The sequence below is a fragment of the Nyctereutes procyonoides genome, unplaced genomic scaffold, assembly GCF_905146905.1.
Source record: "Nyctereutes procyonoides isolate TBG_1078 unplaced genomic scaffold, NYPRO_anot_genome, whole genome shotgun sequence".
Lineage (NCBI taxonomy): Eukaryota > Metazoa > Chordata > Mammalia > Carnivora > Canidae > Nyctereutes > Nyctereutes procyonoides.
The window spans coordinates 29,029,630-29,055,620 of NW_026575120.1; the positions used below are offsets into that span (position 1 = coordinate 29,029,630).

The following is a 25,991-nucleotide window of genomic DNA, read 5'->3' on the forward strand; positions in this document are numbered from 1 at the left end:
CTGTGAATTAAAAAGAAACCCAAACAAACAAAATTCCTCTATTTCTATGATGTAAACTGATAATGAGAACATGTTAGGAATCATGCTGCAGGTTAGGGAATGTATGTGGTGCCATCACACCCGCAAGGAATGAAAGGCAGACTTTGGTGTTCTCTAGTTTATACTGAACCTCAGATCTCTACACACTTGACAGACTACCTCAGAACTAGAGAGAGCCATTAACACAACATAGACACACCATTTCCTGTTAATTTTTATTATGACTTCTGTAGTATGTCCAGCCATTCTCGTATCTATTTCCTTGAAATTCATAAATGTACATCTTTGGGTGTGTAGAGTTATCATTGTGCAAATATCTACTTATTAGTGTCTGTCTACTTATAATCCTATTTACATACATTTTTTGCACATATAGTAGCACTTCATTTAATCTATAAGATGTACAACTCTGACCTGGGATCACTTGAAAAGAGTATAAAAATTCAACAGGCAGCAGCCACAAAGTCATCTTGAAAGAAACAAAAATAGAAAGATAGCACACAATAAAGTCAAAGCCAGTGACTGGCTGTGGTCATATAAGCTAGGACCTGCAGGCACCTAAGCTGAGAAACATAGAGGAAATGAATGGGGAAAAAGAAATAAGAGAAAAGACAGGCAGAAGAGAAAAAAGGTAAAACAAGAGATGAGAGCAACAAAGTACAGAGGCTGTCAATAACAATAGTTACGGAAATATCAAGTATCCTTGGGTAAAATGACAACCAAGAATAGAAATAGAATTATGGATTTTTGAAGATTTCTTCTAGCTCATTAGGCTGAAATCCTTTTTGTTTTGTCCTGAAATCCTTTTTTAAATGCATCAGGACCATGAAGGTGGCAGAACGAATGTGTAAGCAGCAGAGCAACCTCGTACCCGTCCATGAGTGCACATGCTGAGCATCCCATAGCCCAGCAGTCTCTCAGAGCAGCTCTGTGTACATACCTTTCTGTCAGACCTACACAGATTTATCAGACCACACACCTTACTTTCCATAAGTGACAACTGCAACATATATTTGCTTCCTATCTCTTTAACTGCACCCAAATTCTACATAGATGTGTAAAAGTAGTGTGTGTATTAGTTAAACTCAACTGAGTTCCACGATGTGGACTCCTCCTAAGATTTTCTACATGTAGCTTTCTACTGCAACCTATCAGTACCTATCAATTTTTTTTTCGCTAGAGAAAAATGCCTTGAATCCACTAACATTAGCCACTTTTAAACCACTCTTAAAGAATATGATACAAATTTTATTGTAAGTGCGAGCTATTAAGATATAGGCAAATATCTCCCCCTCGGCCCCCACACTTAAAGTGAATACTGTGCCACTCTGACCGTAGCTTTTACCAATCTTAATGTTAAAAATAAGACAAGATGCCACTCTTTATAACCAACCAATAATTTCATCTTTCAATCAACTCAATTTCTTTTTTTTCTCTTGGATAAATATTTTTATTTATTTTTTAATTTTTTTTAATTGGAGTTCAATTTGCCAACATATAGCATAATACCCAGTGCTCATCCCGCCAAGTGCCCCCCTCAGTGCCCATCATCCAGTGACCCCAACCCCCCGCCCACCTCCCCTTCCACTACCCCTTGTTCATTTCCCAGAGTTAGGTGTCTCTCATGTTTTGTAACCCTCACTGATGTTTTCACTCATTTTCTCTCCTTTCCCTTTATTCCCTCTCACTAATTTTTATATTCCCCATATAGACCATATAATGTTTGTCCTTCTCCGATTGACTTACTTCACTCAGCATAATACCCTCCAGGTCCCTCCACATCGAAGCAGATGGCGGGTATTTGTCATTTCTAATGGCATAGTCCATTGTATACATAGACTACAGATTCTTTATCCATTCATCTTTTGATGGACACTGAGGCTCCTTCCACAGTTTGGCTATTGTGGACATTGCTAATCAACACAATTTCTACCAATTTAGTTTTTACCTAAGTGTTTCTCCGGTGAGCCCAGATTGCCTGCTTTACAGGAGGAGGAAAGGTTTTCATAAGATGTTTTAGTTCTCATATTCAGCTCACCCAGTCTGTTCCCTTCCTCAGTTTTCTGCTCTAAGATTTGGGTTTTCCTTCCCTTCACATGAAAAATAAACATCATCAGTTGAGGAAATATAAGACTTTTATTTGTGTCGAAACAGTCAGGAGAAGGCACTTCTTTATGTGTCTCCAGAGAAGCTGTGGAAGCAACACCTCTGTGCCTGAGCTCAGGTAGCTCTTGTGACCTTCTAGATTTATAGGCCTATCTGAGGTTACTCAGGAGAGCTGGTCTCTAGAAATGTAAACACTTCACATACACATTGCTTCAGATAACACATTCTTTACAACACGATACAATGTGCTGCTTGAAAAGCATATCAAGTGAGGCTTATTGCAGGACTTTAGAGGATGCAGGACAATCCGCACCATAACACGCTGTGCACTGTGGTATGTGTAGTCAGCCGGCTACCAGCAGCAGGCTGGTCAAGGTGTAGGAGGGAAGCCGTCCTTGGCCGTCTGGAAGACCACCAACTGGAAGACCTACAGGCCCAAGTAGGAGACATCTGTGTTAAGCTTTAGTGGAGGCCCGCAGGTGACTGGAGAGGGGTCTACTTTATCACTTACACACTTGTGCATCTCTGCCTCCACTCCTGTTTTGTTTTTGTCACTTCAGCTCAGTACCTAATTGCCTAATACGTGAGTTATCACTGTGGAGTCGGAACCATGATTTGCAAGACCCCTTGTGATCTGGCCTTACCATTGTTATCCGGCCTCATCTCTACCTCATTTACTTCGACAACTCAGGCCCCTCTGTCACTCTTTAAACATCCCAAAGCCCTCAGGCCTCTGGGCTTTGCACTTGCTGTTGGTCCCTTTGCCTTGAATGCTTTCCCCCCAGACATCTGCAAGCGAACTCCTACACTTCCTTCCGGTGCTCCTCAGAATGTATCTTCTCATTGAGACCCTTCCTGGCCAACTACAGCTTCCTTCTACTCTTGTTTTTTTTCTCTTATTTCTGGTTCTCTCTTTAATTTTTCTCTTTAGCACTTATATCTACCAACATATGATATTTATGTATCATATTTATTTTCTGTCTCTTCTTGGATAAAGTTATCTCCATGAGATAAAATAAAATGTTTTGTTAATGCTTTGCTCACTGCTGTATCCCCAGAGCTTGGCACCTACTATACGCTTGGTATTTACTGATTGACTGAATTAATAAATTACTTTGTCCCATCTCCTTTTTTCTTCCTCCTGCTTTCAGATTGTGCGACATCTTGCCACCAGATTAAATGATTATTTTTGGCCACATTGGTCTCAACAACTCTGTCAGCGTTCCATTGCATATTAGATTAAAATTTGTACTGCTCAGCCTAGATTTAAGGATTTGAGTAGTCTTGGATTTGCCGTTCTGGCCTGATCTGCATCACCTAACCGGGACTTCTATTTGGGAAGCCTGGCCTACTTGCTGGCCCCGATTTTGTCCAGTGTGTTTCCTCCCCACCCCCATGACCATCATCCAAGTACAGATTCCAATTTAGCCTGTACATACAGGTAGTATAACAAGAGCAGCAATAGCACTGACTTTTTGTTCTTAACTCTACCCACTTATGTAAGACCTCAGTCCTCTGCCCAATAGCTATCCCATCCAGTGTCCCCAGGGCTCTGCAGAAGGTATCTCATTTGTGACACAAAGGTGGTGCTGCTGTAATCACTGTGAAGCCTCTACCCTATCTTCCCTCTGTGTGGAGAGGTCTTCTCTGCCTTTAAGGTACTGCATTTTCTCTTTTGGGGTTGCCTACTGTGAGAATGCCTCTGTCCTGCTGAAGGTTTTGTCTCATGATCTCAAAGCCACCAGTTCTCCAGATTGGGGCTGATTTGGGGGCTTGAAAGAGAGAAAGCCCTTCTCTACAAATCCTTCTTCTTTCCTCTTTCCTTTCCTTCCAGAATGTCTATTAGGCTCTTGGTATGTATCCAGTAGTGTACTTGGTGATGGATTTTAGGAGTATGAGAATCTCCTACTTTTTGTAACTCTACAATTTTTTAAAATTTTATTTTTAATTTATTTAGAGAACATGAGTGTGGGGAGGGGCAGAGGAAGAGAGAGAGAGAGAAGCAGACTCCCCACTGAGGGTGCAGCCTCACAACCTTGAGTTCATGACCTGAGCCAAAACCAACAGTCAGATGCTCAACCAACTGAGCCACCCGGGCACCCCATACCTCTACAATTTTTAACCCTGGGGCCTCTTGGGAATAGTTCTGCTTTGCCATTTTTTAAAAAAAGATTTTTATTTATTTATTCATGAAAGACACAGAGAGAGAGGCAGAGACACAGGCAGGGGGAGAAGCAGGCTCCCTACAGGGAGCCCGACATGGAATTTGATCCTGGGACTCCAGGATCATGCCCTGGGCCAAAGGCAGGCACTAAACCACTGAGCCACCCAGGGATGCCCTGCTTGCCATTGTCTTGCAGCCCCTTATGACACAGTTCCTGTGGCTTCTTAATATGGCCATTTCTCCTACTCCTCACCTTTGGGGACACCTTATTCCATCTGAACCTCCAGCCGGGAACACACGTAGAAGTCTCCATACTCCCAAGTTTCAACCTGGCACCCAAGAACTTGCACCAGTGGACACCTGTGAGCCCAGCAACTCTGTACCCCGTGAAACATGCCAAAGCCAGCCTCCATTCCTATACGAGTATCAGTGGCTGCTACATAAAGGCTCTTTACTGAAGTGTCCTCAAATTTTGAAATATATACATTTTATAAGGCCCAATTCAAGCATTTGTTTTTCTGTTAGGTCCTTCTTACTGACTCAGCCTCTGAGATTTTATCATCCTCTGAATAATGGCTCTCATTGTCTGAGCTGGTCATTTAGCATCTAGCCATGTGTGGCCTTCTCTGTTAATGACCTCCTCCCACCCTCCCGGCTGAGTCCTCCTTGCCTCAAGTGGCTTGCCAGCTTTTCCTAGGAAGGACAGAAGCTCCTTCCTCTTTAATTCCTGCACTGCACTTAGCATTGCCTTATCTTCTTAGTGGTGGTTAAACGTATTTCTTGATTAAATGTTTATAGATATGCTTTGGAAAAGTCAGTGGTTAACACTGTTTCTGCCACATGGAAAATTAATTTATGCAGGACACTTCAGACCATCATGGTTCCAGAGGACTGGCACATGCAGGTTTAGGTGTATTGGTATGTATTTGAGCATTGCATGAGCAAATTTTGTGCACTCATTTACATAAGTCCTCCACCCAACCTCCTGTTCCTGTTCCTTTCTCTGTCAGATATTTTGAGGTACATCTGGCATTTAGAATCTAGGGTGTCGATGGTGAGGGACTCCCTCAGAGGAGTTTGAACCCTTGTCTATCCAGAGGACACAGGGGACAAACACATAGGACCTTGGCAAATGAGGGTCTTGACCTTCCAACATGGGCCAACAATCCTTAGGCTGAAGGCTGACCCCTTTACCACAGAGTGAGATCTTGTAGCAGACCCTGGGAGACAGCTTTGAGATTACCCTTTAGCCACAGACTGCTCCACATGTGTGGTGTTTTTGCTCCTCAGTCTGGGATTTTGAAATCCTATTGTCATAGACTTACTGATATAATGAAGAACCACAATAGGGGTGCACTGAGACCTCAGATAGCTGCCCTCCTGGTTTGTCCGAAGTGTCCTGCATTCTGTTTGAGGAAAAGAGGAGCCAACATGAGTGGCATTGGAGGCTGTGCTTGGCCCTCAAATCACATTAATGGAACTTTCAGATAATGTCATTCTTCATTTTTCCTAATACCAATTTACAGATTGCATCCCAGGATCCCCAGAGAAGCAGAACTTGCCAAGTATGCTTGTCATTTCTTCTAATTAGGTTTTTAAATAAATCAAAGAACTCTTGTTTTCATTTACCTTGGATTACACAGCAACAGTGTTCTGGTTCACGTTGCCCATAGAGGCAATCCCCACTGAAAGGACACCGAATTCCTGACACTCCAAAGGCTTAGGAGCTTTCCTCCCTCTTCTTTACTGAGCATTCCATTCTCTCCTTGGAGAGGAAGAAAAGATGGCCTTACCTGTGCTCTGTTGCCTCTCCTGGTGGCCCCTCCCACCAAAGCGCCCCATAGACTGAGTTCTGTGTCTGAAAGGGAGCAAGAAGGGAGGATATAATTCTTCTTGCCTTGCTTTCTTTTTACTCTTTACCTAATTCCCAACCCTCACTTAGCTTCTGTTCCTCAGCCTGATGCTTTGGATCTGGGGTAAGCCGAGGGGCTAAGGAATCACTGGGAAGGAGACTGCTAGGCAGAGCTTGATGCCCATTCCCTTGGCCCCGTCCCCTCACCTCTTTCCAACTCTGTGCTCCATTAAGTCCTTTCCCCTGAGTGCCTCCTCTGTCTCCTTCCCTGCTCCCAGTATGATTGGGTTCCTGCCCAGAGGAACCCTTCCCTGGCCATTCATCTTTTTATCAGTGTAGCCTCATTGTAAAGACAGAACTGATGGAAGTAGTGACTCCTTGCATTAAGTCTGTGAGCCCAAACCTGGGAACTCTAGGGAGAGACGCTGCAAGTCCAAACTGTATTTGGCCAGCAGCAGGCTTTGGTCTCTAAGTTCTTCCGAAACAGGGAGACTGAGAAGGGGTTGTCATGCCAGCTCTGAGGACTCGAGTGTTTCCTCCTAATATTTTCTTTGAATACTGACAAAATCAGAAAATCCTTAGTAAGAGCACTGAAATCACTTGATTTTCAAAGCAGTAAGTCTGATTAGCCTTTAAATTCATAGAAAAGAGTGAGTTTTTAAATTTTTAAAATTTTAATTTGTAAACATATGTAGAATTAATGACTTTTTAATATATATATATAATAGTCACACACATACAGAGAGGCAGAGACACAGGCAAAGGGAGAAGCAGGCTCCATGCACCGGGAGCCCGACATGGGATTTGATCCCGGGTCTCCAGGATCGTGCCCTGGGCCAAAGGCAGGCGCCAAACCGCTGCACCACCCAGGGATCCCTTAATGACCTTTTTTGATTTATCACTTTTTAAGAGTGAAGCATTGGTTTAAGTAAGAGTTCAGTGGTTGTTTTTTTTAGTGTTTTTTTTAAGAAAATGTAAATAAAGTCTATATTCTGACACTTTTAACTTTCTATTTAGCTTAAATCTTGCAGTTAAAAATTGTAAAATAACCTAGCACAAAAATTCTGTATGTTTTGAGCAATTTCTGCCCAAAAGCTTATCATCTAGCTATTTTGGATAACTTTGACCAGTCAAAATATAGTCATAAACCAAGAAGTCAGGAGTTAAAATTTCTGATTCACTGGAACAGTTTTTGTCACTTGAGAAACTAAATTCCATGTATTTTATTACTATTGAAAAAGCCCTTCATTCAGAATTTGCTTGATTTTGCATATGATCATAAGCCTCAATTACCCACTTTTTATTTTATTTATTTATTATTATTTTTTTAATAATAAATTTTTTATTGGTGTTCAATTTGCCAACATACAGAATAACACCCAGTGCTCATCCCATCAAGTGCCCCCCTCAGTGCCCGTCACCCATTCACCCCCACACCCCACCCTCCTCCCCTTCTACCACCGCTAGTTCATTTCCCAGAGTTAGGAGTCTTTATGTTCTGTGTCCCTTTCTGATATTTCCTACCCATTTCTTCTCCCTTCCCTTCTATTCCCTTTCACTATTATTTATATTCCCCAAATGAATGAGAACATATAATGTTTGTCCTTCTCCGACTGACTCATTTCACTCAGCATAATACCCTCCAGTTCGATCCACGTTGAATTTTACCCACTTTTTAGATTATTAACTGTTAGAAGCTGTCACTGAAGAAATTGAAGGCAAGAAAAGACAGGCAACAACAACATTGAAAGGATATCTAGTCTGTCAGAAAGAAAACAAAAATAACTGTTCTTCATAGTAAAATGCATCATGTTAGAGTGTTTATAAAGAAAAATTTAGATTATGGTCTATATATTCTGGTTCTAGAGGCATGAAAGTCTATATTTTAGGAGGGTTTTTTAAGATCCAATATTGTTTAAATAATGTTGGTTTTATAACTTACAGCACTTTATTTCCTACATTATCATCTGGAGAACATTGCACTTGAATTACACTCTATGAATGATGTTGACATATTTACATGCTGTTCCAGAAAGCTGAGAGATAGCTTGTCTGAACCTTGTGGTTCTCAAACTCTATTAGCCCAGATACCTTATTCCAAAAATTTTCTTTCTTTGTTTCCTGGTTTCTTTCTTTCTTCTTTCTTTCCTTTTTTTTTTTTTTTTTAGATTTTATTTGACATAGAGAGAGAGAGACAACACAAGCAGTGGGAGGGCAGGAGGGCAGGCAGAGGGAGAGGGAGAAGCAGTCTTCCCACTGAGCATGGAGCCTAATGCGGGGATTGATCCCAGGACTCTGAGATCGTGACCTGAGCTGAAGGCAGATGTTTAACTAACTAAGCCACCCAGGTATCCCTCAAAAGAGATTCTGATTTAGAATCCTGGTACGGAAAACAAGGAAAGGAAGAGATATTCTGGTTTTACCCAGTGTTCTTGGGTCCTTGTGCCTGCTTGGTGCTCTTCCTACAATCCTCAGTGACCTCGTAGGAGCCTCCCAGAGTCCCTGGAGCTCTGCAGGTGCAAAGCCAGACTGAAGCAAGAATTACTGATAAGGAGGGAGGCTTGTCCAGTGTGCTTAAAAATCATAACCCATCAGTGGTGCCTACTGTGAGGAGAGTTGCTGTGTTTGTCTGCAGTGTAGTCTACCAGGGGTTTTGTGGATGATGAGTAAGCTGGAATCAATTCCAGTTTCCATAGCCTCACTACAACTCTGATTGGCTATATGACTCAGTTGCCCCATGCATTCTCTGCAGGTGGGCTGCATCAGTGATCTGTACCAGAAGATCTGAAGGAGAGGGGAGAAAAAACGTGAATTTGCTCCTGGGCATTCTGCAAACTAGAATCCTATTGTTGCTTTGAGTGCTGCTGCTGCTTCTACTACTACCACTGTTTGTGCTTCCCTTCCCCCTCCCTCGTCCTCCTCCCTCTCCTGTCTTTTCAGTAATAGAGCTGAGATTTTCCAGTCGTGTAGCTAGATGCTTGGGTTTCCCTTATCCTTTGTTCTTTGCAAAATCAATTGATTGTCAAACTTACTTAATGTTCCAGACCATGTTCTTTCCTCAGGCAGAGGAGAGCCATCTACAAGCAGGTAACTAAACCTCAGTCAGTGGGTGTCTAGACTGCAAGTTGAGATGCTGCAGGGTTCTGGGTGCCTTGTGGAAGGCACAAAGCACCATGCAAACCCCATGTTGAACACATGGAACCATCTGGGACAGAGCAGGCTAGAGTTGCTTGCATTCCTGATCCTGCCCCTTCCGAGGGGGTGGCTTGCAGTCCTTCTAATTTTCTTCAGTAGCAGCAATACCTCAATTTTTGGCTCAAAAATTATATCTCAGCAGGGGAAACCACACATCAAAAGAGAGCAGTTTGCCAGTAATCTATACTAGCACCTTTCCTGAGAATAAGGACTCAGGCCTTTCACACTTGGATGCTTTGATTCACTGTCTCACAGATTAGCTTTGTTATATTAAGCTGCTTTCAGTGCTCAAACTCCAGTTATTCATGCAGACCTACCTTCTAGAGTGTGCTTTGTAGGGAGGCCTGAACATTCCCAGCTTGGATTTTACATGACATTGGAGTATCAAGATACCACCTGTTCCTCTCTCACCCCGCTGCTCATTTTTTTCTTTATTGTTAGAGGAAAAATACACCTCAAAAGTATTCTTATTGTGCATTGAAACTATACTGTCTGTCAGGCCAAACTGTATAATGCGGACAAGCATGAGCTCGGAGCCAGACTCCCTGGCTCTGCAGTATCCTAATTATGAAACCTCACGTGCATCACTTACTATGCTGTAGCTTTCTCATCTATGAAATAGGAGTAAAAATACTACCCACTGGGGTACCTGGGTGTCTCCGTGGTTAAGCATCTGCCTTTGGCTCAGGTCATGATCCCAGAGTCCTGGGATCAAGTCCCACATCAGAGTCCCTGTAGGGAGCCTGCTTCTCTCTCTGCCTGCATCTCTGCCTCTCTCTCTGCGTCTCTCATGAATAAATAAAAAAATAATCCTAAAAAAAATACTACCTGTTTCTTAGGGTTGTTGAAGGTTAACTGAGTGCTATTCGTGAAGTGCTTCTGAGTGTCTGAGTGACAGTGAGAACTACATTTGTGTTAGTTGTTCCTGCTCCTGTTATTACTGCCTATTGGTATTACCAGGTATAAGTGTTAGGCAGCTCTTATTACTTTGCTGAAGATTTGGGTAAAGACCCAAGTAGCTTAGTAGAGATTTTGTGCCTGGGATAGAAGCCTAAAGTGATTGACCCCTTGAAATGTCGATTCCTGGCAGTCACTAAAGAATGCCTGTTTTGAATTTAGATTTAATTCTGCATGTTAGTCGTGCTGCTTAACTAGCAGAGTAAAAATATAAAAAGACAAAAACAAACAAAAAGAAACCTACTAAGGAAAAAAAAAAGAAACTTACAAAAGAGGAGGATACTAATGCTTCTGTTGTTCGGTTATAAAACTTAGAAATGACAGAAGAAAGAGCCTGGTCCATATTATATGCTCAATATATAGCAGCTATCATAAGTATTACATTTTGGAGAGAAAATCTAGCCCCCCACCCTCACCCCAAGTCATCGAGATACGGAGGTAGGAGGTGGGCTGAGGGCTTGAAGCTTGCCATATTATCAAATGTTCCAGATGACGTTTTAAATTTGCTTATGTTTGTCTTCTTTATGTATATTCTCTTTAATGCCAAGGGACTTTTCAGAACAGACTGTTAATGTTTCTTCTTGTATTTTGAATTGAATGTTGTAGAAATCGGCCCTGAGGAGGAAGTGTGCGGTCTGTAAAATCGTCGTCCACGCTGCCTGCATTGAACAGCTAGAGAAGGTGAGAGAGCACCACCTGCTGCAGCGTGGGCTACATTGCAAGTGTTTGGGCTTCTAAGACCAGGTGTCAGTTCCTACTGCCAACTTTTTCGAAACAATGCCCTTTTAAAAAAAACCTGAAATACCAACATTGTTACCAGATTAGTAATGGAAAAGCAGTGCTTAAGGTTAATTCGCCCTATTGTTTGCTGAAGGAAAATTCGATATCATTTTATGTTGCTTCTTGGGAGGAGGAATGGTGAGGTTAGAGAGAAAAGCCTGGTACACACAATTTTTTTTTTTTTTTTACAGTGACAAAATTGTTATTCACCCATAGAATTTTCCACCCATAGAATCTTTTTTTCTTAAAGAAAAAAATCTATAAGCTCTTTAAAAATCATTGTTTAGATTCGTCTGACCTTTGTGAATTTCTTCTTCTTAAAGTAGCTACAAGGAAGAGAGCCCGGCCAGAAGCCAGCTCTCTGTCCTTTCTTGGGGGGCAGCATGAATGTGTGGGTGGGATGGAAGTAACATCTCCCTGGTGTCTTGCCTCTGGAAGAAGTAGATTCTGCGGTCCATTTGGGTATTTGCAGGAAAGGGGAGGTTCCAGCTGTGAGTAGTCTGTTGGCCTCTTGCTCTCCTCTCTTTCCACCTGTGAGTGTCTGTGTTATATGTTCTTGAGCTGCCATGTGTGAACGTGTTGAAATATTTTCATCCCCTGCAACATTCATTATTTTCATGAACATGTTACCGATTATTGCTAGCTGCTATTTTGTAGGGAGGACTACTAACATTTATACATGTATGTATACATATACATATTTTTTTCTTCTTGCTGTTCCAACCCCATTTACTTATGTCCTCTTTCATTTCTATACTCCTTTCACCTTATCAAGTAACTAAAGAAGATGCACATGTTACCAGGAGACCTGCCTATCTAAAAAAAAGGCAGTACTGAAGACTTGAAGAAAAATTTCTGTGTGTGAATCATCATCATCATATTAAATATTTCTCAAGTTTATGTTGTCCTACTTTTAAAATCTGAAACATAACTGGGTTTTTTCAGCTGCCTTAGATATTTTCTTTACTCTTTATCTTTTTCTCACATTTATAGTGTAAGGGGATTATTGTTTAAAGATATGTTGATTTCATCAATGAGAATAAAGAGACGTGGATTAGAGATAGAGGATCACCTGGGATCTGTATAGATTATGTAAGGTGATGATTTCAAGTGTTAAACTGTGTTCCTTATTCTTTGGGGCTTTTGTAGTCTCAATATGTGTCGCTGTTGATTTGTTCAGGTAAGTCAATCTAGTCTGATGCGTATCCCTAATGTAATACACTTTTCTTTTTAAATGACAGATTAATTTCAGATGTAAGCCAACATTTCGAGAAGGGGGCTCAAGATCACCAAGAGAAGTGAGTGTTTCAGAGCTCAACTTTAAATACCACCTTTATTTCCCATTGACTTACTGGACTGATAGATATTCACCAGTGATTAAATACCAGGTCTAGCTCCCTCCATTCCACATGGGTTTCTCGTTAATACATCAATAAATACCATCAGTAGAATCTCGCAGTCTCTTCAGCATGTGTATATTGCCTTTTATTATTCTCATGAAATGCATTGGGGAACTAAGGTTTTCATGAGCAGGTGGAGAGGCAGTGGTAAACTTGAAGAGGTAAGAAGTAAATAGCATTTTATTGTCTTTTGGTCCATTTTAATTCCATTTTTCAATTTTGAGGGGGGTAGAAGCTCTTCAGGGGGCTGCATGGTTATTGAGTATTCCCACGAACACTGGAGCCAGGTTGATTTCTATACCAGTCTAGATGCTGTGTGATTTGAGACATCGTACCTAATCTTTCTGAACTGCAGTGTTTTCACCTGTTAAGTCAGTAGGTAGGTAGGTAAATGGAAGAACCACATTCAGTGCTTAGTCCTTAACCTCACAGCCCAGTTGTGAAAACAAACAGCTAAAGAGGAAATCATAATGAAGAGCAGTTGCTCTGTTGGTGGTAAGCAGACGGGAGGACAGGAGGAGAGCTGCACTTTGGTCATATTTGTTTGTGTAGCTCTTTTTGAGGAGACTGAGCACATGAGGAGAAGTTAGAGAAGGTGAGACGGTTGGTAGAGGGTCTCAGCCCTCCTGTGCTATCCTGGATAGCCCAGCTCCAGGCCCCAGATTGCACTCTCCAATTGGCAAAACAACAGGCTGTAATGAACAGAATCCATCCTTCTTAGAAAATTGTTTAGGTGCCTAAGTGTTACCGTTGTATATGGTGCTCTCCGTAAGAGAAAGTGCGATGTGTCGTTTTTGTAAAATATACTTTCTCCATTTCACTTACATTCCCCAATGAGATTATTTTCAATTCCACATATAGATTTAGCCCCTTGGAAATCTTCCCAGCTGGTGCACTCCTCAAACTAGCTCTGTGTACTGATAAATAGGCAAGAGAGAATGGGCTTCCGGGAAGAGGTGGCAAGCAAACTGAGACCCAGAGGAGTTATCTAAGTGAAGGTGTGTGTAGGGGGAGGGTGGTTAGGAGGTAACAGCCTCCTAGACAGAAAGAGCACATGCTTCCAAGCTCAAAGATGAGAAAGAACATAACAGAAACGTGAAATCTGAGGGATAAAGCAGGGGCTGGGACACAAAAGTCCTTGTCACTGTGCTACAAGTTTGTTTTATCATCATGGTAATTTAGGTGGGACATTAACTATTTTTTAAAATTTATTTATTTATTAGAGAGAGAGAGAGATGGGGGAGGGGCAGAAGGAGAGGAAGAGAAAATCCCAAGCAGACTCCCTGCTGATGCAGGGCTTGATCTCACAACCCTAAGATCATGACCTGAGCCACATCAAGAGTCAGAACCCTAACTGAGTTACCCAGGTGCCCTGGGGCATTAAACTATTTTAAATGAAATATATTATTCTGGCTACAGTGTGGAGGGAATACCATACAGTTCAAGAGCAGCCATATTGGAGGCATGGAGAGAATTTAAGGAGCTTCTCTAGTGGTGATCTGAACTATGAGTAATATTGATTGGCTACTGGACACGGAGATGGTGGAGCCCAGAGTAAATCAGTCTTCTGGCCTGGAAAGCCAATGAAACATTGGAAAATGAGTTGATCTGAGGATGAGTTGGGGAGGTAAGGTGATGAGTTTAGATGTAGAATTTTCAAGCATGCAGTGTCCTTGAGTCTTAGTTGGAGATGCCCAGTAGAAAGTTGAATGGGTATATGAGTTTGGAGCCTATGAAGATTGGGTTAGAGGTAAAACATTTGTGAATCACTAGCACATATAGATAGTAATTAAAGTTATGAGAATAGATGAATGTGTAGAAAAGGAACAGAGAAGTGTGAGTACGGAGAGGGTCAATGACATCTTAATGATAATGAAGAAGACACTGAAAAAAGAATGATCTTATTGTTACTGTTACAAATACAAGAAGATTGGGAGAAAACATGGGAGGAGGGTAGTTTGGGAGTGGAGATTGTGGAGAGGGGAAATATAGTTGTCCCTTTCACTTGTCTTCTCCCACTGTATTTGGCCATTATGTCAGCAACAGGAAGGTGACAGGCCATATATAGGGTGAGGAAAGTGCAAGAAGAGTGATAGGCTTGTGGGTACCCTCAATGCCATCCAAGTGCACAATAGCATTGGCCAGAAGAGAACTCAGAGTTCTAGTGAAGGGAGAAATTCCTATAGGACAGTAGAAGGAATAGTTTTGTGTTTTTAAGATGAACTGAATGAATTTCCAACCCAGGATCCATATGTCTACGTTTAGCTAACTGTCCTTTCATTTCTCTCTTTCTCTCTAGATTGTGTTTATAGGTACTATTTTCTAATGCAAGGGGTTTTATATATTTTTTTAGTTTCTAGTAGTGGTATCACTTGTCTTCTGTGAAGCCAGACCTTCCTCCACAAGTGTTTTTGAACACCTGCTCTTGTCTTTGTAACAAGGACTTGATATTTCTTCCATTCTCCACCAGTCCTCTAGATTATTTCCATCACTGTAAACATGCTCTGACATCTCCCATCTTAAAAATAAAACAAAAATATTTCTTAACCACCATCTGTATCTTAACTGCTGTTTGATTCTCAGTTTTGCATTCACTTCTAAACATCCAGAAAGTGTTGTCTATATCATTGTTTTCATTATATCACTACCTAGTCATTTTAACCTGTTCTCATCTGGTTTCCACTCTATCCATTCACTGAAGTTGCTTTTTTTCAATGTTGCCAGAATCTCCCAGTTACCAAATCCATTAGATGTTTTCTGTTCTTTTCATATTTATTCTTTCAAATATATTCAAATTATTCAATGTTCCACCATTCTTATATTTCTCTCCTGTCATGACCTCTTTCCTAATTTTCCCCTTGTTTCTTTGTTTTTTTTTTTCCCCCTTGTTTCTTTGGAGTGTCCTTCCCACTCTTTCATTGTTCACTCCTCCCAATTCCTATGTAATCCTCTGGGCTTGGTACTTGGCCATATTTTCCCTCAGTGCACTCTTGTTGGGAGAGCTCATCCAATTTCATGGCTTTAAAAATCACATCTGAGCTGACAACTCCTAACTTTACAGTTCCGGTCCACACTTCCTGGAATTCCATTTGACACGTCCCTTGAATGTATCACGGCCATCTCAAACATAACACATTAAAACTAAACTCTTTATGAACATCACCATAAAATCTTTTTTTTTTTTAATTTTTTGCACGTCAGAAAATGAGATGGCTATTGATCCAGCTCCTCAGTCAAAAAGACTGGGAGATCATGGATTCCTTCTCTGATGTATTCCACACATCTAATTCATTTGCCAACCCTAACAATTTTATTTATAAAATATATTTCAAATCATCTACTTATTTCATTTCTGTTAGCACCCTAGAGTAAGACGTCATGATGTCTTTTCACTATGGTAATAGCTTCTTCATGATTCCTTAATTTTTCCCTTTAATCCATTGGGATTGAAGAGAGATCTTTAAAACAGAAATCTAATCCTGTAATTTTTTTTTAACTTAAAATGCTCCACTAGTTTTCATAGCACTTAGAGTATAACCCAACTCTTTGTCTCTGCATGAGTTGTCTCTGCATGAGTTGTCTCTGCAAGACTAAGCCCTGCATAGTCTTGCCCCAGCCTACCTCTCCAGAACAGGTTACTTCCTCTGAATAGGTTACACAGTGTTCTTTATCAAAGCACCGTGTTCTGCCCCTTCAGAGCACCTTGTATGTCATAATTATCTATGGGTAGTACTCCTCTGCTTGTTTGTTGCCCCCCTGAAGTCACTCATGGAATTTGAGGTCACTCATGGAATTTGTCCCAAACTCACTGTACCAGGACATAGAGGATGTAATCTGTTGACTGTCCGTTGACTGAAAGCATTGATAAAGGAGTTACTTTCTCCCTCAATGCCTAAGAACTCTTGTTCTAAGAGGACAGTTTGAAGATGAAACTCATGGTAGGCTATGACTCACTGGAGATTCTTAATTAAGAGACCTCGGGTAATTTACCGAATGTCAATGGAAGAACAGTCACCTTAGAAATAGTTTGGCCTGAGTTCAAATCATAACTCTACTACTTTTCCACTTTGTCCTATCTCAAGTGCAAAGACCTAGAGCAGGGATTGTTCATTGCTGTACCTTACACTTTGTGGAATGTCTGACACGTGGAAGTTTGTTAATGAATGTTGGTTGGACTCCTCTAGGTGAAATATTTCTGGACCTCAGTTTTCTTAGCCATATGCTATGTAGATTAGGTTGTAATTTCAAGATTCTTTCAAGCTTTCTATGAATAATGTTAGGAATTGAACTTAGTGTTTGAAAATAAGTGAGCAAGTATGTTATGAATGTCTGCTAACAATACTGAATATAAACCCTGAATTAATGTATCACTCAGATTTTAACACCCATAAGTAATAGCTATTTCTTTGCCCAGTACTTGAAGATAGTGTATGAATAATTCAGAGATTATTGACAAGCAATAAAAAGATGTCATGGGGTTAGAAGCCTTGCTTTGCTATCTTAACAGCAGTATGTCAACACTCACATTTTCAGTGTAAGGATTTCAAGTCTAATTTCTGCTCCATAATTTAGGAGATGTGACATCAAAAGGAAAGATGGTGAAAAAAGAAATTGCTTGGGACTTAGGATCAGAAAACAGCAGTGATTCCATAGAAACTGGGCTTTTCCCCCGATTAATACGGCAATTGATCCATAACTATATGGTAACTATATGATTTGGTCATCAAAAGGTTAGGTTCAGAATTCCATTCTACTCAACACATATTTATTGGATGTTTGTCCAAACTGTGTTAAAGCAGCAATAGAAAGAATTTATGTTAGGCCTAAGAAGATCTATTCATAGAGGGATCCTTGACCTGTCAAATCAGAGCTACAGATGGTAGACAGTTACTCAGTTTTTTCTCAAGGAGTCCTTTTGTTTCACTTACTTTAGCTGTGCCTTAATCTGTGACCCAATTTCTAGGAAGAATGATATTAAAAATATTTAACAACTTCCTGAGTCATATGTTAATATTTAAATAAACAATTTAAAAGTGTTCCCTTTTATTCCCTAAACAGATTAAACTATGTGGTATTATAAATCTGCTTACCAAATGACACATGTTGCAAAAGAAATGATTCATTAAGTCAGTCTTATAATTTCTAAATAATTGTTGATTTCTGGAAATTGTTGGTTTAATCTTTTGATTAGAGCTGTCACTAGCTAAATAACCCCATGATTCAACCCAGATTTCATAGGCAGTTGCATCAAATTCTTCCAACATTTCCCTCCTTAAATTGATAGTCATTAGGTGATTTATAATCTCCATAAGCAGAGAATTTCCCTTATCATCAATGATATTGTTCATTTTCTCACAGCTTCTGCTAAACTAACAGCAATTACAGTAAATTTTTCTCTTATAGTATTGTGTGACACTTCTGTGCATTCAATATTTCTACTATTGACTGTCATTGATATCATTTATTGAAGGTGCTTGATCCTGAGCTTTCAGAGCAGAGGAATGGCATAGCAGCATAGTGGTTAAGAGCATAGGCTCCGTTGCCAGCCTGCCTGGGTTTGAATCCTTGCTCTGACCCTTACATTTGAAGTAACTGCTCCATAACTTAGTTTTACAATCTCTGAAAGGAGCATGATAATAATAATTCAAGCAACACCCTCTGATAACGTGCCCTACAATGTTGTGAATTGAGATATAGTACTGTTGGCAGCTGGCCCAGTCCTATCCAGCCCTGTTCTTAAGCAGGCAGTGGGCTAGAGTTCTCATCACTTGAGTGGATGGAAAGCTGAAATGATCAGCCTCACCTGTGAAGTAGAGAGGTACAGGGTCCAGCAATTTCATTCACTGTAAGTGGTATGGACACTGATTACTGGGTGGTTTCCTGACTTGCTGCCACTGTTCTGAAAGCCACAACCAGGCAGGGGACCCGACATTGTATGATATTTAAACTTGCACAGAGAGCCACCATCAATTGGGCAGCCTAGTTTTCTAGGGGGCTAGGGGAACCCAATGGCATTGCTCAGGCAATGTGGTTTGTTTTCAAAAGACCACTCATTGGAACAGAATCCCAGAGACCTGTTATGCCAAAAATTAACATTTTTGTTAATAATAAGGGTAGAAATGGTTTCCAATATTGAGGGGGTGAGGTGAGGTGGGGGTGCTCTGGTAGTTAGGGAGGAGCCACGGGATGGTCAGGGAACTAAACTAATTTATCAACCAGTATAGGAATGTTTCAATATTTTAATGACTCATGGGATTTTTCTGGTATGTACTGACTGAATAGCACCTCTACTCATATAAATTCTCATGAAAATTGAAATCATTATTACATTTAAAGCATTTTAAAAAGTGCCTGACACAAGTTAGTATTCAAAAATATTATTATTAACTTTTTTCTAAGAACAATATAAGAATTGTGTCCCTGTTTTATTAAACTGCCTCAGTGGGAAAAGCCAGACAAAAAATCCGACTAATTATTTATATCGTATTATAGTTAAAAAAACATTATTCCTTCAGGATCTATAACTTGAATCGATTTGACATTATAGAGAGAAACAGAGGTGGCATTGTAGAACTGATGCTTATGTCTGTTACAGGTGTCTTTGTTACTCTCACTTTCATGTGTTGATAGAACTTTTTTTTTTCCTCAACATGGATCTATTTCCTATATGCTTGTATACCTAAAACGATGCCTAGCAGGTAGTAGACATCTAGTGAGTATTTGCTGAGTGAGAGAATATACATTTAAGGGCCTTTTAAAGGGAGAAATATGGGTTGTAGCCCAATGATAGACATGTTAGTGTCTGGTCAAGTGTTTTCTCAGGAAAGGGCAAGAAAAAAAAAGGAGATAATTTCTGTATATTGGTCTAAGAAGGATGAGTTATATGTAAGTTTATTTCTGCCATAGGGCTTGAAGACAACTTTCTCACCTATAATATATCCTAACAGCAATAGTAGTGGGGCTACTTAACTCCCGGCCTAGAAGTGATTGTCTATTTGGGAAGGCCAATTCTCAAAGATGAGAATAGACTTTAAAGCAGATCTAGTTTCTAGAACCCAACGACAGTTTAAGCATAATGTCATTGCACAAACATCATGTCACGATGGGGCCACATCTCTTGCCTCTGTCATCTTTCTCCTTCAGCTTTTCTTTCCCTTCACTTTAGCTAGTGAAAAATTCTCATCCTGTATGTCCTGAATGAGGAGGTTTGTTTCTTTCTGAGAACTCAGTTTCTTGAAGCTCTATCTAGCATGGATGTTAGGTGCAGTGCATGCCTGGCATATATAAAGCATTAAAGACATATTTATTTTTATAAGTTTTTAAAAGATTTTTATTTTATTTATTCATGAGAGACATAGAGAGACAGACAGACAGACACAGGCAGAGGGAGAAGTCCTGATGCAGGACTCCATCCCAGGACCATGGGATCACGACCTGACTTGAAGGCAGATGCTCAATCACTGAGCCACCTAGGTGTCCTGATACATATTTGTTTTTAAAAATGGATATTATTGCTTCATCTTATCTCCCTCATCTTCTTACCTCTCTGAGGATATTTCCGTTATTTCCCACATCAGCATAGCCTTTTACTAGGAAGGAAGCAGAGTAAAAGCACAATGTTGTGGCCATGAGGAAGACATGGCAGGAGGACACAATGAATGGTTTCTATAAATATGGAAGGTGGCTGGGCATGGGAGTAGGTTCAGTTTTCTAAGTGGATTCATGTTTATTGTTAAACCAATCATACACACACATATTTGGTTTTGTGCTGATATGGGCTTAGGTTTTGGTTTATGGGAATCTATATTCTTAACATTTAAAAAACTAATAATGAGGTTTGCCAATCTAAACATACTCATTTAATTTTGTTTTCCCACAGAACTTTGTGCGTCATCACTGGGTGCACAGGCGTCGGCAGGAGGGAAAATGTAAGCAGTGTGGTAAGGTAAGGGGCCCAGCACCTCATGGCCATCACAGGAGGCTCCCCAGGCCTTCATAAGCACCCGAGGTAGATGAGTCCTCTCACCCGAATCCAGTGCTCAGTATGTCTCTTCCTTTCTGAAAGGCCTTATTTCTCAAGGTCCCTTTTCTTAAGAGGTACTCGGAGTTGTAGAACTCCCTGCAAGAGGCAGGGGTCTTAATACAGGTATTGGCACGTTTTAAGGGAGATGGATACACTTGTACAGTGAATTTCATGGTCAATGGTTAAAAAAAAAAAACACAAAAAACTTCTTATTTTGTTAAAACCCCCTCCTGAGGACTCCTGGCTTGCCATATTCCTTGCTCAGCAGAAAATCAGTGAGTAGCACTATTTTTGTTGACACATTATTGTGTTTGGGCAGAACTCAACCCAGGAAGGCAACATAGAAACAAGAAATGTGTTGCTCTCTTAGGCCATTATCCAGTTCCTGGAAAGAGATAGCCTCTTCACTTTGTGGCTGTTTATGTCTACTCTCTCTGTGTGACTGGTGAAAGGCCTCTTGGTGTACAGGGCCACTCGGCAAAAGACGGTGGGGGAGAGGGTAGGTCCCATGGCCACATGCTATAAAACTCCATAGATTCCACAAGTTATTGACTTCAAGAGATTTGGGTTATGGCTTTTCTTATTGTACAAAGAAAGGTCTGCCTTAGGAGTAAAAGGACCCTCTGGGAAGGTTAAACATACTAAGACATACTACATACTACAAAGATTTTTTTTTTTTTTGGTAATCAATAGTAAGCAGGGTTCAGTAAAGGGCAGTTTTGATTTGGTAAAGCAAGATAACTTGGGAGTATATATATTCTTCATCAATTAATTCCCAATTTATTTATTTATTCACATGACTTTTTTTGATCAAGCACTGGGATGAGCTGACCAGCATAGCATTTTTGACAAAAGAGGGCTGCAAGGAAATACTGGCTATCTGAGGTAGGAGTGTTGAGGGTGAGTGAGAATTGGAAAAAGTTTCATGAATTTTACTGTTTTGACTGGTGCTGGAAAGAAAATATCATACTGTAGCTTCAATTACCAAGTTTTTCTTTGGAAGGCTACTTGTCTTTACTTCAAGGGTATTGCCCTCCATTATTACTGGCGTTATCTCCTCAGTTCACAGTGACTTTTAGTTGGTTCCTTTCTAGCTTATAAAAAGGACACATGAAATAGGTTGAAAGGGGAAGAAAGTAAAAGGAAGATGAGGAGGAAGGGAGAGTAGAATGGTTGTTATTTGACCTTTTACATGGTTAGGAAGAAGTCCTCTACTCTTACATGACCTTCCTTCATTGGGTCCATCTACCCTACTCTTTCTGGGGTTGCCTTGGGGCTTGTGGGCTTTATCTTACATAGTAGACTGTAGACTACAACTTTCCTGAAAGAAAGAAAGAAAGAAAGAAAGAAAGAAAGAAAGAAAGAAAGAAAGAAAGAAAGAAAGAAAGAAAAAGAAAGAGAAAAGAAAGAGAAAGAGAAAAAGAAAGAGAAAGACGAGAGAAGAAACAAGTAGGTATTCAGGCACAGCCAACTTTGAGGTTAGATATGTGAATAGTAGGAAGGATCTGGATGAAGAAGCTCTTTGCCTTGCAAACTCATCTTCACTGGATAGCCTAGTAGCTGGCACCACCCCCAATAACTTTCAAGCCGTAATAGAGTTGGAGGAATTTGATTAAAAGAAAATCAATAAACATTATATTTTGGTTCAGATATCCCCTCGTGTCACATCATGCTCCCTTTTCTGGCCTTGTCTTCCACTGGCATGGTCAACCAAATGGGGAAACTGGACTCCCTGTACCCTGGGATGCTGTGACCATGTCTCCTTTGCTTCCTCTGTTCTCAGGCAGCAGTCTTGGAGTGCTTATGGCTATTAGCTGGGAAGTCAGTGATCCCAACTCCTCACATGATGTTCCCACAATAATATATTACTATATTCATCCCCTGTGTATAATCCAGCTGCTTATGACTTCTCAGAGACTCTAGGAGTTATAGGATGGGATGATCTTACACCTGTGTGTCTCACCAGATGGTAAATAATCTTTCTATGGATCCTGGTTTGTACTCTGGATTAGAGGACACACAGAGAGAGAGAGAGAGAGGCAGAGACACAGGCTGTGGGAGAAGCAGACTCCCCGGAGAGAGCCTGATGTGGGACTTGATCCCAGAAATCCCGGATCACACCCTGAGCTGAAGGCAGACACTCAACCACTGAGCCACCCAGGCATCCTGGGTTTTTTCATAGTATTTATTTCCCCACCCTCTGTCTCATTAAAACCTCCAACGTACTTGCCATTTCTTGACACCCATTTCGACACAATGTCATTGATAGAGTGAACCAAGTGGTCTGCAGAATGTTCATATGGCTCAGGTCCCTTTGCACTACATTTGGATAGGATTCAGAGGAGTTAAAAGCCCTGTTAACTCTACCAAGTGAATGTAAACAGTTTTTGATTCTATTTTCAGAAAGGGCTGGAAAATAATTCATTTGCCAAATCAATGGCCATATGTCATATACTCAAGATCAGAAGATCCCTGCTTTTAGATACACTGGGTTGAATTTGTGGTAGTCCAGAATTATCTCCAGTATAATGTCTGGTTTTGTAGGAGCTCATTAAATGGCAATATTTTAGGGACTACCACCATGGCTTCCTGTAGTCTGTATGGGTGGCATGTAAACAGGTAATAGTTTTTAAAAACATAAACACAATACCATTACCATAACTTAAAAATTAATCGTTTAATATCACCTAATTGAGAATGTGACATTGGTTTTGATTTAGATATGACAGGGAGAGTGGTTTATGGTTTCACTTGGGCTTGAGGCCTCCCTATGCCAGCTCTTGCATAACAGGCCAAGAAACCAATAACTGGAGTTCTGCTGAATATACTAGATATGTTTACTCCAATTACACAATTAGGGAGCAGGAAAATTAATTCTGGTGGATTTGTGAGGCCAGTAGACTCTCTGTGAACCGGGCCTGGCCCAGGACTTTTTTTTTTTTTTTTTTAAGATTTGTTTATTTATTTAGTATAGACAGAGAGAGAGAGAGAGAGAGAGAGGCAGAGACACAGGAGGAGGGAGAAGCAGGCTCCATGCCGGAAGCCTGATATGGGACTCGATCCCGGAACTCCAGGATCGCACCCAGGCCAAAGGCAGGCGCTAAACCGCTGAGCCACCCAGGGATCCCCAGGACTTTTTTTTTTTTAATTTTTTTTATTTATTCATAGAGACACACACACAGAGAGAGAGAGAGGCAGCGACACAGGCAGAGGGAGAAGCAGGCTCCATGCAGCGAGCCCGACGCGGGACTCGATCCCGGGTCTCCAGGATCACACCCCGGGCTGCAGGCGGTGCCAAACCGCTGCGCCACCGGGGCTGCCCAGGACTTTATTTTTTTAATTGGACTTCGTACGTCCCTACTCTAAAAGGGCACCAAGATGTTGCTTCATACCCAGGACCTTGGGTATACAGATCAACTTGGACTCTTGTCCAGTAGTCTTCAGAATGTTTGGATATTTCTGCCTCCCCAGTATACGACTACCCAAGTAAATGTCTATATCCTCTTTTAGAGGCTGAAGAAATGTTGACATAGACCCCTACTATGATGTTGCAGGATTTTTCTCTGGTAGACTTGCTGTCTCTAATCAGTGAGTTTTATCTTTGAAAACTGGATTAAGTCCAGAAATGAGGCAAAAGATTATGACCTGTGGGAGCATTGGTCTTCATATCTCTTGATTCTCCATTCTTGATTTCTTGTGATTGTTAGATTGAACAATACCCGTTTTATCTGTACTCCATCTTGCCTCTAGGGAGTTATTGCTGTATTAACCATTTGATAGCTCTTTGTAGGTCAAGCCCCCTTGGCTGCAACTTCAATCTTGCTGTGATTGTACCCACCTTGCTTCAATGGTTAATTGCTGCCATGTGGTCCTATTATTTTGGGATTCCATAGCCCTTGTTGCTGTCAGAATGCTCATTCTATAAGGCATTTCCTATCATCAGACCTAATCTACAGAGGAGAGCTTCTCAACAATGATGGTATCCTTCTTACCAGCTTTTGTTGCTTTTGTAAGGGGAGTATCCTTTGGCACCTCTTGCAGAACAGAGTCCAGTAGTGGATTTTCCAGCTGTACTTAATATAACAATTCTATCATGCCTATTTCTGTGAAATTTTCACAACTTCCTCTATCATAGCAATCCTGGCATTTCTACTTCATTTAAATAAACCCTCTTTATTCAAGTTTTCAGAATGCCATTGAATGTTAACATCATCTTCTGGGGTTCCTGATAATGTGTTAAATGCTCTATTGTAGAGGAGTGCTCCCACATTGAGAGATGTCTTTATCCAGCTTAAAATCCTATCCCCTTTTATTCTGAACCCTCAGGATGCCATCCCATATACACTTTCCCATTCCAGCTGGCAAATACTGGTTATGTCCTACAGCTAGATCTTTTGAGATGAAACCTGTTCTTTCTTAATGCCCATATACCTCCCTGGCCGGGCACATTGATGTGAAAAGTTATTAGGTCATTTGAAGTACTATCAGGAAGTGTAATGTAACATGAGATGGTGTTTGAAAACTGGAACAAAAAATAGTCCTCATTAAGTACAGCAGGAAAGTCAGAATTGCTGTGATAGAGGAAGAGACAATCAAAATCTCACAGAAATAGTGGCTCTATTAGGCATAGCTAGAAAATCCATCAGTGGACTATCAAACCCTTAAAATGAAGTCAAAGCTATTTCTAGACAGCAGAATCCTTTCTTTCTCTAAAGGCATACATTTTATGGTGATGCTACTCTGACATAAATTCATGAAGCCAGGAGGGACACAATCTAACTAATTTTGGCAAATTTTCTAATTCTCTTTCTCAGCTGTCTGGGGCTGTTACAGCAAAATAGCCTAAGTTTGCCCAGAAAGAAAGCATCGTTAGTTCTGCCAGCAGAAGAGCATTTTCCTCCATTAGTTAAGGGTAAAAGTACAGCCAATTATCTCCTGGAATGTCATACTGTCAGCAAGATTATAGATTATATGGCTTCTCAGAAAAGCTGCAATCATTTTTATTTGGTAACTGTAGTAACATCAATCCTATCTTTGGGAAAAGTTGTTTTTAAACAAAACAACCTGCTTGGTGAATATTATCAGTGTTATAGTTTTATTGGTAAGTATCAATTATGAGACAATCAGATGAAATTAATTTTCATGGATGACATTACCATAATTGTAGCTGGTTGTATCATTAGGAAAATACTTTCATGTAAAGAACTTCCCTGGTATTTTAGGACAAAGATATAAACCCAACAGGTAATGTTTTATATACAGTTTTGGCCATATTGAGTATAACTCCCAGTATCTGTATAAGACATTTTTGTCCTAGAATAAGGATAGTCATAAAACTATGAAATATAAATGTCACAGTTAAAAATAGTTGTCATGTAAATTAAAATGTAAATCAGTAGCCATTGTTATAGGCTTAATTCTAATTATTTCTTAATTGCAAGGTCCTAGGTTAAGCTGTCTGTTTCAGTGAAGTCA

The 25,991-nt window shown here is 40.5% G+C and overlaps 1 protein-coding gene across 1 annotated transcript in view; it reads left to right on the top strand.

The window, feature by feature from the left end:
• Window positions 1-25,991, top strand: part of DGKI (diacylglycerol kinase iota) — a 420,356-nt gene that overhangs the window by 171,154 nt on the left and 223,211 nt on the right. The window contains 3 exon segments of the mRNA XM_055335472.1: window positions 10,920-10,994; window positions 12,335-12,391; window positions 20,373-20,438. Of these exon segments, the coding sequence (XP_055191447.1) occupies window positions 10,920-10,994; window positions 12,335-12,391; window positions 20,373-20,438 (198 nt within the window).